General features: G+C 37.8%; 1 protein-coding gene across 2 annotated transcripts in view; it reads right to left on the bottom strand.

Annotated features, from left to right (window-relative positions):
- The window catches only part of COL24A1 (collagen type XXIV alpha 1 chain), a 242,558-nt gene that overhangs the window by 60,635 nt on the left and 169,066 nt on the right, over window positions 1–12,857 (bottom strand). For both annotated transcript variants that reach the window (XR_014712726.1, XM_084637175.1), the window contains exons 29-35: window positions 11,288–11,341; window positions 10,854–10,898; window positions 10,689–10,733; window positions 7,857–7,910; window positions 4,708–4,761; window positions 2,613–2,666; window positions 2,345–2,398 (exon numbers count right to left, since the gene is read on the bottom strand). Coding sequence is in view for 1 of the 2 variants with exons in the window: in XM_084637175.1 (XP_084493301.1) it covers window positions 2,345–2,398; window positions 2,613–2,666; window positions 4,708–4,761; window positions 7,857–7,910; window positions 10,689–10,733; window positions 10,854–10,898; window positions 11,288–11,341 (360 nt within the window). In the remaining variant the exon portion in view is untranslated. The remainder of the gene's footprint in view (window positions 1–2,344; window positions 2,399–2,612; window positions 2,667–4,707; window positions 4,762–7,856; window positions 7,911–10,688; window positions 10,734–10,853; window positions 10,899–11,287; window positions 11,342–12,857) is intronic.

Raw genomic sequence — 12,857 nt, 5'->3', positions numbered from 1 at the left:
TTTAAGACTACATTAGGCATTGTTGTTTTTCCTTATCAACAAAAGGATTTTTCTTTGGACTGATATTGTGTGTTTCACTGCATGCCTCTGTGTGTATGTATGTTATGTATCTATCTAGAAGTAGTAATAATACTTAGCATTCATTGAATATATTAAGCAGAAGTGCTTAATGACTTCTTTGTTACAGTTTTCACTGAGAAGGTTGGTGGTGATTGGACATACTGACATAGTGAATGCCAGTGAAAATGAGTTTGGATCAGAAGAGGCTAAAATAAGGAAAGAACAATTTAAAAATTACTTAGACAAATTAGATGTCTTCAAGTCACCAGGGCCTCATGAAATGCATCCTAGAATACTCAAGATGCTGACTGAGGAGATATCTGAGCAACTAGCAATTATCTTTGAAAAGTCATGGAAGACTCGAGAGATTCCAGAAGACTGGAAAAGGGCAAATATAGTGCCAATCTATAAAAAGGGAAATAAGGACAACATGGGGAATTACAGACCAGTCAGCTTAACTTCTGTACCTGGAAAGATAATGGAGCAAATAATCAAGCAATCAATTTGCAAACATCTAGAAGATAATAAGGTGATAAGTGACAGTTAGCATGGATTTGTCAAGAACAAATCGTTTCAAACCAACCTGATAACTTTCTTTGACAGGGTAACAAGCCTTGTGGATAGGAGGGAAGCCGTAGACGTGGTATATCTTGACTTTAATAAAGCTTTTGATACTGTCTCGCATGACCTTCTCATAAACAAACTAGAGAAATACCACTTAGATGGAGCTACTGTAAGATGGATGCAAAACTGGTTGGAAAACCATTCCCAGAGAGTAGTTAGCAGTGGTTCACAGTCATGCTGGAAGGGCATAACAAGTGGGGTCCCACAGGGATCAGTTCTGGGTCTGGTTCTGTTCAATATCCTCATCAACGCTTTAGATAATGGCATAGTGAGTACACGTATAGTTTGTGGCTGATACCAAGCTGCGAGGGGTTGCAAGTGCTTTGGAGGATAGGATTAAAATTCAAAATGATCTGGACAAACTGGAGAAATGGTCTGAAGTAAATAGGATGAAATTCAGTAAGGACAAATGCAAAGTTCTCCACTTAGGAAGGAACAATCAGTTGCACACATACAAAATGGGAAATGACTACCTAGGAAGGAGTACTGTACTATGGAAAGGGATCTGTGGGTCATAGTGGACCACAAGCTAAATATGAGTCAACAGTGTAATGCTGTTGCAAAAAAAGCGAACATCCTTCTGGGATGTCTTAGCAGGAGTGTTGCAAGCAAGACATGAGAAGTCATTCTTCCACTCTGTTCCATGCTGATTAGGCCTCAACTGGAGTATTGTGTCCAGTTCTGGGAACCACGTTTCAGGAAGGATGTGGACAAACTGGAGAGAATCCAGAGAAGAGTGACATAAACAATTAAAGGTCTAGAAAACATGATCTATGAGGGAACACTGAAAAAAATGGGTTTGTTTAGTCTGGGAAAGAGAACACTGAGGGGGGACATGATAACAGTTTTCAAGTACGTAAAAGGTTATTACTAGGAGGAGGGAGAAAAACTGTTTTTCTTAACCTCTGAGGATAGGACAAGAAGCAATAGGCTTAAATTGCAGCAAGGGAGGTTTAGGTTGGACATTAGGAAAAACTTCCTAACTGTCAGGGTGGTTAAGCACTGGAACAAATTGCCTAGGGAGGCTGTGGAATCTCCATCATTGGGGATTTTTAAGAGCAGGTTTGGAGAACACCTGTCAGGGATGGTCTAGATAATACTTAGTCCTGCCATGAGTGCAGGGGACTGGACTAGATGACCTCTCAAGGTCTCTTCTAGTCCTATGATTCTATGATTATCATCTTCAAAGAATTTTTACAAACATTCAACGCCCCTCAAAAGTTGGTAAGCTGATGGGGAATCTGAGGCAAAGAGAGGTTAAGTGACTTGGAAAGTGTGTCAATATCAGAGCTAGGCTTAGAACTCAGGAGTTCTTGACTCCCAGTCCTGTGCTTAGACCACCTCACTCTCAGTGACACCAGATACTTCATGAATATATTTTTAAAAATCCAGTCTTTACTCATTTTAATTAAAATGCTTTGAGAAAATCATGTTCTTAACCTTATTGTCATTTCCACAAATTAAACCCACTCTCAGATATTTTAGTATGATAATTTATGCTCTTTTTAATTAACCTGTTACAGTGTTGCCAGTATTATTTTTAAATGGATCAAAGACACATTTTATTCAATTTCTCTCACATATAGAGGTCATTCAACTTGACATTTCTGAAATTCAAAACATTCTCCTTTTTGGAAACAGAATCATATTTTTCACCCACCCTTAAACCTTGTTCTCCTGTTTCTCCAGCATTGCCAGCAGGTCCGATGTCTCCCTGGAATATGCGATATGAAAATTAAACTATTAAACTGCTGGGAACAAATTGTCTCTACTGAGGATGAGGATTACTGATGATGATGGGTATTCTTTGACATTTTCTTTCTTATTGCTTAATTGCCCAATAAGCTAAATCAACAACAGAGAGTTGATTTGCTTTTACTTAATTCAGCGAAGAATGCAACATGGAAGAAAACAATCCCACCATCTACCTTTGCACCTGGTTCTCCTTGCAGGCCAGGCTCTCCCTCAGGGCCAGGAGGTCCCTATATGGTACAGAAGCTACTGTTACACATTGTCACCAAGAATGGTTTTACAACTATCAAATAAAACAGTAAAGATCCAAACACAAAAACAATGTGATGCACTAGGACAGTTACATGACTGAAAAACAAAAGGAAGTTGTGTTTTTTGGCCTAGCCTGAGACATGCGGTGTCAAGGGAGAATGCAGTATGGTAGAGGTTCAGGAATACACCACAGACTCAACAGAATCGTTAATCCCATATCCTTCATAATGAAACACATGTAGTATAAGCACAACTCTATATTTTGCAACCTTGTTCCCAGATACCGACTTACAATTCCAGCAGTTTTTACACCACGAGCCAAATGCATGTTTAGGAGGATCTATGGGTAGGTCCACAACCTACAGAGTTATTGACACCAGATTGTTTCTTTCAGAGTTTAAATTTTAATAGTAATAAAAATAATAATACAAAACAGATCAGAAGGGCATGTTTATGGGTGTTTGACAAAGAACATTTTTTTTGAATGAGCCAAATGTAATTAGTTGTGAATGAGCTCACTCCTCAGCTACTTCATTGCAAATGTGGCTAATAGCTCCTCTCATGTTTCTTTCAAAGAGATATTAAAAAACCCAAAACCAAACTCCCAAAACAGGACCACAAGCAAAGTAGAGAACTGCATGCCATTGCTTTTTCATGCACCACTAGGAAGTGATATAACGACTTGAAGAGTCGTTATCAGTGGTTTGCTGTGAAACTGGGAGGCTGTATCTTGTGGAGTCTCGCAGTGGCCTGTTGTGGGTGCGCTACTATTCACTAATTTTTAATGCATGACTTAGAGAATGGAGTGGAGAGTATACTGATAAAACTTGTGAGGACACCCAGCTGACAGGGATTACAAGCACTTTGGAGGGTAGTTTATAATTCAAAATGACCTTGATAAATTGGAAAGTTGGTCTGAAATCTAAAAGAGGAAATTCAATAAAGACAAGTGCAAAGTACTACACTTAGAAAAGAAAAATAAAATGCACAAATACAAAATAGGGAATAACTGGCTAGGCAACAGTACTGGATCACAAATTGATTATGAGCCAATAATGTGACACAGTTGCAAAAAAGTCAATATCTTTCTGGGGTGTATTAACAGGAGTATGATATGTAAGACACAGGAAGTAACAGTTCCACTGTACTCAGCACTGGTAAGGCCTCAGTTGGAGTGTTGTGCTCAGTTTTGGGCACCATATTTTATGATATGGACAATTTGAGAGAGGCTAGAGGAGAGCAACACAAATAATAAAAGGTTTAGAAAACCTGTTCTATGAGGGAAAGTTAAAAAAACTTGGCATATTTAGAATTGAGAAAAGATGACTAAGGGGGCCTTGATAACGGTCTTCAAATATATTAAGGGCTGTTATGATGAGGATGATGATCAACTGTTCTCCATGTCCACAGAAGGTTGGACAAGAAGTAATGGGCTTAATCTGCAGAGAGAGAGATTTAGCTTAGATATTCTGAAAAGCTTTCTAACTATAAGGATAGTTAAGCACTTGGAACAGGTTACGAAGGGAGGATGTGGCATCCCTGTTATTGGAGGTTTTAAAGAACAGGTTAGACAAACATCTGTCAGTGATGGTCTATGTGTACCTGGTCCTGCCTCAGCAGGGGGGGATGGACTAGATGTCCATGGAGTCCCTTACAGCTCTTAAAATTCTAGTTGAAAACCCCCAGCCCTGGATAGGTGAAAACTGATTAACTGCAAAGGGAATGGTGTTGCTTCTGGGAAAGTGCTGCATTCAACAATGTACCATTGTCCTTCCAGATGAAGATACCCTGAGATTAGGTTTGCAGAAGCCACTGGCATCATTACATCCTTTTTTTCTTTCAAATTATTGTTTGCAACAGCCATAAGCAATGGAGAATCTCTTAATTACACATGATATTCAATTTCACTGTAGGTAACAGAAATATAGTTTTTGAATACATTAATAAGGTACATTCTGTGGCTTAAGTTTCTGTTGAAATTTATTATAAATAAATAAAGACAAAGCATAAAAAACTCACCTCAAAACCCATTTCTCCTATAGGGCCAGCATCACCTTTTTGTCCTCTTGGGCCCTAGCATTAAACAAAATCTTCTGTATGTATAATTCAGTTATATTTAGGAAATACATAATATTAACCATATAATATAATAGACTATTTAAATGTATCATGTTTAACTGCCAGCTGGCATAATCAAGTATATCTTATTTTGCTTCATCACTGTGTTTCCTTCCAAATTCTGTGACTGATGTTAGTCCCTGTAAGAGCACATTGTTAACAGCAGTGAAGACTTCATTGCCTCTCTTGACATAGTCTAAAAGTAGATTTCAGAAGGATAGCACTGGTCTCTCTTCTCTTGAACCAGAAGAGAATTCTAATCTAAACTATATTCTTCTCTTGATTAATGGAGACTTTGTTTAATTAAGACTTATTTAATTCTTTGTCTGGTTTGTTTTGCAGAAAAGCCTACAGTCTGGTATGGAATTAACTGAAAACAACTCCTGTATGTTTCATTTTATGGATTTAACAATGTTTACACAGGACAGTCACTGAGGTGTAAGGGACTGCAGACTGGAGCCTTTCTGGCAGTTTCAGTAAGTAACTATACTATGAAGCAGTGTTCTTGTAAGCCAATATATTATAAGTAAAGACACTGTAACATCTAAGGGAAATGCATTTCTAAAGCAGTGTGCGTGAACTAAGTGTACAACTCCAGTTATCCATACTATGTAACAGTGAGATTTGTGTGCCTAACTTTCAATTAGAGTTAGCTTCTAGACATCTAAGAACTCCACCCCTTGGCCCAAACTCTATAATAGGACAAACCAAAACCCCGGATGTAGTCATCCCTGATCTCTGGGGACATTCAGAATCAGATCCAGACCTGAACACTGTGGTCTGGACCCATCTATATTTTAAAGAAACCCCTTCAATGCTAAAGTAAACAAGATTTTTGGTGCTACATCTATGTGTGCAATATAAGCCTTCCAAGCAGCTAATTTCTCTGTACACCTTCTCAGGACATGGATTGCGCATGTGGTCTTGCTGTTCCTGTTGACTTGCTAGTATTAATAAAAGCAGCCTTTTCCTCTTTTCTGGCACCGGAGCTAATTAGATATTGCTGGGAAGATTTCAACAGCGGTATCCTTAAATTACTCGGCAATGTCATTTAAGTACAATCAACAACTAAGAACTGCAATGAATACACTATTAGGGATCTATCCAGGCTGAACCAGGATTGCCTTGGTTTTGGCTTGCAGCACCTCCGTAGTCTTCCTCAGCTTTACTGTTATAAAGCTTAAGTCTGATTTAGGAGCCAAACATCTCCCCATATTCCCACGGAGCTCAGACTGCTGGCTTGGCAATATACCACTCCCGTGGAACACCAGAAGCCAAACAAATCCAGGAACATTTTGAATAATGCTGAGACCGCTTTCATTTCTAATCAAAAGACAGTTTGTAACCAATTACTGTACTAACAGATGTCTGACACTTAGGTGAAATGAATCCTTTACTTTACATTAAACAAACTAAATTAAATTGCTAAACAAACTTAACAATTTAAGGATTTTTCTCTAAAAATATTTCCTTACTTTTTGCAGAGAAGCCAGTGACAGGGCCTCTGAAGCTACCTTACATGCAGCAACTCACTGACTGAGGAAGAAGGCAGACTGCTTGGATAAATCCTCAGAAAAAAACATTTTATTTTGCAATATCCTGTGTCATTTACTTAGCCCTCTTTGAAACTATACACAACATTTTCCAACCAAATCCACTTAAATCTCTGACATAAATATGCAAATAGTCAGCTCCTGGACACAATTGAGACTTTTCTTAATTGCTGCATTTCACTCATAAATGCTACAATGATCAGCAGAGTAGAAATGTAGATTGATTAGAGTACAGCAGATGGCTTTAGATTACATAAGTGTGCTTGCTGGCCCATATATAAACATGCAAATCAGGCTCACGCTGGCAGTATAGTGGGAGGATGAACTACGCATACTATGCTTTAGAATTTGTAAGGCTCTCAGATACCACAGATTGGAGCAAAGTATAAATTGCCTAGGCTGGTAGGTGAGTTAGACTAGATTAGATTAGATGAAAGACACACAATGAAGGGGATCCAAACTAATAATAATATACATGAGAATACACAATGTTTTGTGGAGATTTTCTATAAAGTGAAATCTATTTGTTTTTATAAGATAGCTATCTACTTTCAGCAGGAAGTGAGTTAGAATATGTAGATTAAAATGTATCAAAGAAAATTTACTTAAATTATTTATCTTAGGCTGTCAGAATTTTTCCACTATTTTAGCCAAAATAATTACATTATGACCACCTGCAGGCATCCATGTCATCCTATGGAATTTATAGGCATCTGTTCAGCACTTGAAAGAATATACAGTACTGTAAATCTTAAGATTATATCAACAATGTACTTTTATGCCATTTGTGACAAGAAGTAATTTTTCATAGGCAATAAAAATAAAATATAAAAAGTTATTTGACAAGTTTTTATGTTTTGCAAAATAAAATGGCAGCCTTCTAGCGAGTCCCACCAGAAAAACACACACTACTGCATTATATTTATAAACTTGCGACTTGGCTTTAGAGTTGTTGATGTAACAGCATTCTTGCCGTGTTTATACCTTCCAGCCATTGTATATAGTTACTGCCTCTCTATATGGTTTTTTGTTATAGTATTAGCCACATAAAAGTGTGGGGGGCTTTTTAATAATAAAAATAAGAACAGCAAACCATTCAGGAAAAGAATGCCTGAAGTTTATTAAAACAGACTCTTTTTTGTTAGAGCAGTAACCTGCTAAGTTAATGGGGTTCCAGAATAACTAGCATAAAACTTGGCTGAAAATAACAAGGAAACCATCAATGTCTATGTTTAAAGTTCTATTTACATACTATGTCATATAGTATGTCTGTCTCTAAGTAGTGTGAAGTCACATAATATAATGGACCAGATTCTGCCACTGTTACTCATGTTGAGCTACCCAAAGAAAGGGCTGCAGAATCTGTTCCAAAGTAGTCTTCATGCAGTTTCCAAAAGTAGTGATAGTTCCAAACCTTGATAGAGTGGAAGTCAAGTTATCAGAAAATTAAGTACAATATATAAAAAGCTTTATTAGGAAGTATGGTGATCAACTTACTGGCTCTCCCATAGGGCCTCTGTCACCCGTGTTTCCAGGAGGTCCGGGTAAGCCCTAAGAGAAACAAAACCAATAAGAAAAAGATCTGTTTCAAATTCTGTAAAAAGCCACTTCCTTCCCACTTCTGTACACCCAGCAACTCCCTCAAATAATCCCTCTAGAAACGTGCTTAGCCTTCTCCTTTGTGATCTGGGTTATCACGCCAGCTCTTGTGATTCATGAGTGAGCTGAAGCCTGCTTGTGCTTCATTTATTTGGGGGTGGCTGGTTTGCTGATTTGCCATTTCAAACCTTAACAGACTCCTTACTTTTCATGTGACCTAACAGTGTTAAGGGACTCTTTGTCCCTCAGACAGTATACGTGGGATTAATTGGACAAGTCTCAGGCTTTACACCATAGCAACACACGCAAGTTCTACTCAACTGTTTGACAGAACCCTATTTGCATCCATGAAGAGGAGATATAGAAGCATAATGGCAACCTTTAACACTCTGCAATAACTTCACTTGTTCCTACAGACAATATCTCTTCAACCTAATGCTGTTTTGCTTTATTTGTTCCTTTGGTATAAACACCAGAGTCCATGAAGAAATGAAACACTGAGCTCTCTACATTATTTTTTGTCTGTCACAGATCACTAAGAGAAAATGCCCCTCAGATTCATTAAGGGTCCTTGGGAACAGAAGAGAAAAAAACAGAAGAGATGTTAGAAAGCAAGAGGCAGCATCCACTGTGCTGCAGCAGTAGAAACAAGACACATTCCTGCCCTATTGTTTAGACAGGTTTATTGCCTGCCTGGGGAATAAGACATAGTCTGCTTAGAGTCACTCATGGGACTTCCTTAGCTATTTCTTTGACCCTGTTTGGCAGATGAACCCATCTTTTCATCCAGTGTGGTGGTGCCCAGCAGTTGTAATCTCAGAAGTGGGTATATTGTACATGGGAGTTTTGTGAGGCCACACTCAGTTTCTCAGTCAAAATCCACTCTGAGTTTGTAATCGGAGTCATTTATACATATACGAAAGAGAGTGAGCTAAACAAAGGCAAGTAGAGTTAAATACTCAGTGTGTTTATTGAGTCTGAAACAGAATTTAGACTTAAGTGCAGCTATATAAAACAGAACCCTTGGGCCAACCTACCCTGCAGAATCAGCCATAGTTCACAGATTAATACATCAGAAATGGGGGTTTCCTCTGCAGCAGGGGTGCTGGAAGAATTTGTATAATGGGAGTGCTGAGAGCCGTTGAACCAAACTGTGAACCCTTTATATGATGGAAACCACTTCAAGTCAGGGGGTGCGAGAGCACCCCCAGTTCCAGCATCTATGCACTGTAGTGGAATTAAAGACTATCACCAAGTAAAAGGGAATATCAAGAGAATACCATCTTGAATTTATATAGCACCTTTCATCCCAATGGATCCTCAAGAACTCCATAAATAAACTGAATTACATCTACTGTATATATAGAGGTCACCCGGCACTGAAGTGACTTCTGGTTTGAATGACTGCAATATCAGGCAACAGTGTAGAACAGGAAATAATGAAGAATTCCATACCTGACTGAAATTGAAGGGGCAATTTCTACTCTGGCAAAAAATGCCATGCGGTCCTTCACAACCACGAGTGGTTAGGACCTCAGTTTTACATCTCACCTGAAAAAGGATGTGGTTTACAACTATGTGAGATTCCAAATTTGTTGAAACCCTAACACTTAAATATTTAAATAGAAAGTTGCTCAGCGACTGAAGAGAGGTCGGGCAAGGTATCTTCCTTGTCATTCTTTTCCTTCTCTTATTGAGGGATGCCATTTCCTCAGTGTGTTTTCTATATGACCTCTCTACTTGTCAGCAACCACTGTGGCTTCATACTCCCTCCAAGTGAATGGTGTGACATAGTACACACAATACTCTGTGGAACAACTGACGGGGGCAGCAAATTTCCAATTCTCTAGACAAACAGGCAAAGCTATGAAGTGGCCCTGATTAAAATGGCAACCAACATTATTAGTCTTAAGTACATAGCATTGCATTGCTAATATGATTGGTATTATTCTCTTGCCTTTGTTTTTCTTACTTCTTTTCGATTAGCTCACCACCCTTGAAAAGTCACGATAGTGTGACTGGTCTGTTAAAGATATTACTATAGGAAAAGGTGTGATTTTCATAGAAGTTTGAGCTTTGTTCTCTTATGGAAAAGCTTTTTTATTGGTATACAGTTCAAAGGAAAGGTGTCCTAACATATAGTTCCAGTTATGTTTATATGACATATTTTATCCCTGCAATGATCACATAACTCTACGGTAAAAGGTATAAAAGTAACATTTCTTCTATACCATTGCTGCTTTCTCCTCTAAAAATGGCAATAAAACTACTCTAATGAGCATGGCAACTTCTAGCTGTCTCCCACAATTATGCAATAGTGATTTCTTCTGCTGCAATGTTCTTTTAAATTACATCCTACAGACAGTGTCTCATCTGAAAGATTACATTTCTAATAATAGACAGGATTACTATCAGATATTCCTGGGTTTCATTCCCGTAACTGCCACTGTTTGACCTTGAGCATGTCACTCTACCATCTGTTTACGCATTAGTTTACGCATCTGTAAAACTCAGATATAATGTCACAGAGGAATTCTGATGCTTTGTAAATTGATGTTACTAATATACCTGAAGATCCTCAGATGAAAGGTTCTATACAAAGTAAATGCAAACCATTATTCTCAGAGCTCAATGACTGGTACAAAGAAAATAATTTCGCTTGCATTTGAGTGTGAAGCAAGATTTTTTGTTTTGTTTTTTGTAGCAGTGCTATAAGATTTCAGTACTTACTGGTACTCCTGAATCACCCATTTCTCCAGGGTTTCCAGCCTTGCCCTGGTCAAATAAAATTATTAAAAGAGAATGCTGATGTCAGATAAATTCCAAACCAACGTCAGGCAAAAATTCCTAGTGGAGAAATTAGTGCCTAATGCCCAGAACATTTCTGATACTTACAATAAGTCCATGAACACCCTTTTTCCCTGGATCACCGCTTTCTCCCTGACAAATAACGAATGATGAATGAGTTCAGTATGAATTTACTAGATTTGCCACACAGAACACTACACATGTAGAAAAAGAAAACTACCATGGGCTAAATTGTGCCATCATTTACACCAGTATAAATGTACAGTAACTTCACTTAAATTGATGCATCTACTATGGATTAAGTCCAGAGTGAACGAGACCAGAATTCAGATCTACATGTCTACTATATACATAAAAATAAGAACCTCAATGAAGCAAAAAATTGTGAGTCCCTCACTGAATTAATAGCAAACTCAAAACTATTTCATGGTGCCCTTTCCTTTTTTTTCTTTTTTCTTTTCCATCAGTCAACACCGTATAAGCGTCCTCTGCAGTACTGAACAAAACAAATAAATAATTACCTTAATACCTTGTGCCCCTTGTTCTCCTGGAGGACCATCTAGACCCCTGGGACCCTGAAAATTAAACAAGTGATTTCTGGTTTTAATTATAAACTACTGACAGTAACTACTATAGAGGTTTATCAGAAAGATACCACATCAGCTGTACAACTGAATGGAAAACTACCCATTCTCTTAGCATGGAGCTCTGAAATTCCACATGACGAAAAGCACTTTTTATTTTGCTAAATGTGAAATAAAGCATCAACTATTATAAAATCAGTTTCCAGCTTGCTGTAATATGAGTCTAAAAAGAAAGCCTTTACTGTTTAATATTTAAACAAGATGTTTAACCTGCTTGAAGGCAAACTCTATTTCTATGCTTCTAATTTGCATATGCATCTTACTTACATTTTGTGCAGACAAACCTGCATTTGCAAGTATAACTGGTTATTTGGATGCTCACATCTGGTCATGTTGTCAGCTGAATGTGAAAAAATTGGTCTGGGACTGAACATCTGGCCTTTCAAATTTAGACAGTACAGTTCTTCTGATGCTAAACCAATATACAGCCAAATAGAAATGGTGAACTATTTTTCAGCAGGGGCTTCCCTATTTCTAGATTAACCAGTGTCTCTTGAAAATTGAGATTTTGTAGTACCAACATATGAACAAAGGATAACTTACAGTTACACTGTATATTTCATTATAATTCATATCTGTAAAATGGGAATAATTATGTTTATCTCCTTTGTAAAGCACTTTGAGATCTACAGATGAAAAGTGCTGCATAAGACCTAGGTACTATTATTATTATATATTAGCAAATGTTTAAATTAAAAATATTCAAAAGTGTTTGTTTAAAATTAGGCATCTGAGTCCATAACTAGGCATCTAAATCAAAGCAACCAAAAGTAGATAATGACCAAAAAAGGCAAGGGATATCTCATCCATACTGAGAATGGAAGATGTTTTTATGATTCTAAACATTAGAACCATTTGCATATTGACAATAAATTTAAGAGAACTTAATACAGATATAGAACAAGTAAATCACGACCACCAAATCTTCATCAGCATTTAAGGACTTGATGAATTATTCTCTTCAGATGTGGTCAGAACAGTAATATTTCAGGATGTTGTATTTAATAACATGGATTCAGTTTTCTTAAAAGCAAAATAAGATCTGCAGTATCATACAGCAAAGTGAACTGAGGTGTACAGAAGAAAATGTTCTGTAGTTTCAAGTGCACAGAACATAGCTGAGTAGCACTTCCAGATAGTCTAGAGTTTCCTACATTGTTGGCCACTTGTTCTTCAGATCGCATGCTACATTGTTCCATCTAGACAGTCATGCAGGATTTCTACATAGTCACGAGAGCGATATTATACACAGTATTTTTCTCGTTGGTAATTCAAGGACTCAGATGAAAGCATGTTGTGTAAGACTCAAGACTGCGAACAACATGCTGCAGCTGCAAGCAATGTCTAAGTGTTGCTCTCGGTCGTCACACTTGTATGTGGTTAGGAGAGAACAGCTGGAAGACCCTCTCCTTGGGTACCTGGGAACACCCTGTTCTCAGAAGAGCAC

Source organism: Lepidochelys olivacea (genome assembly GCF_965140295.1).
Source record: "Lepidochelys olivacea isolate rLepOli2 genome assembly, chromosome: 8".
Lineage (NCBI taxonomy): Eukaryota > Metazoa > Chordata > Testudines > Cheloniidae > Lepidochelys > Lepidochelys olivacea.
This window is presented reverse-complemented; position numbering and strand designations above follow the sequence as displayed.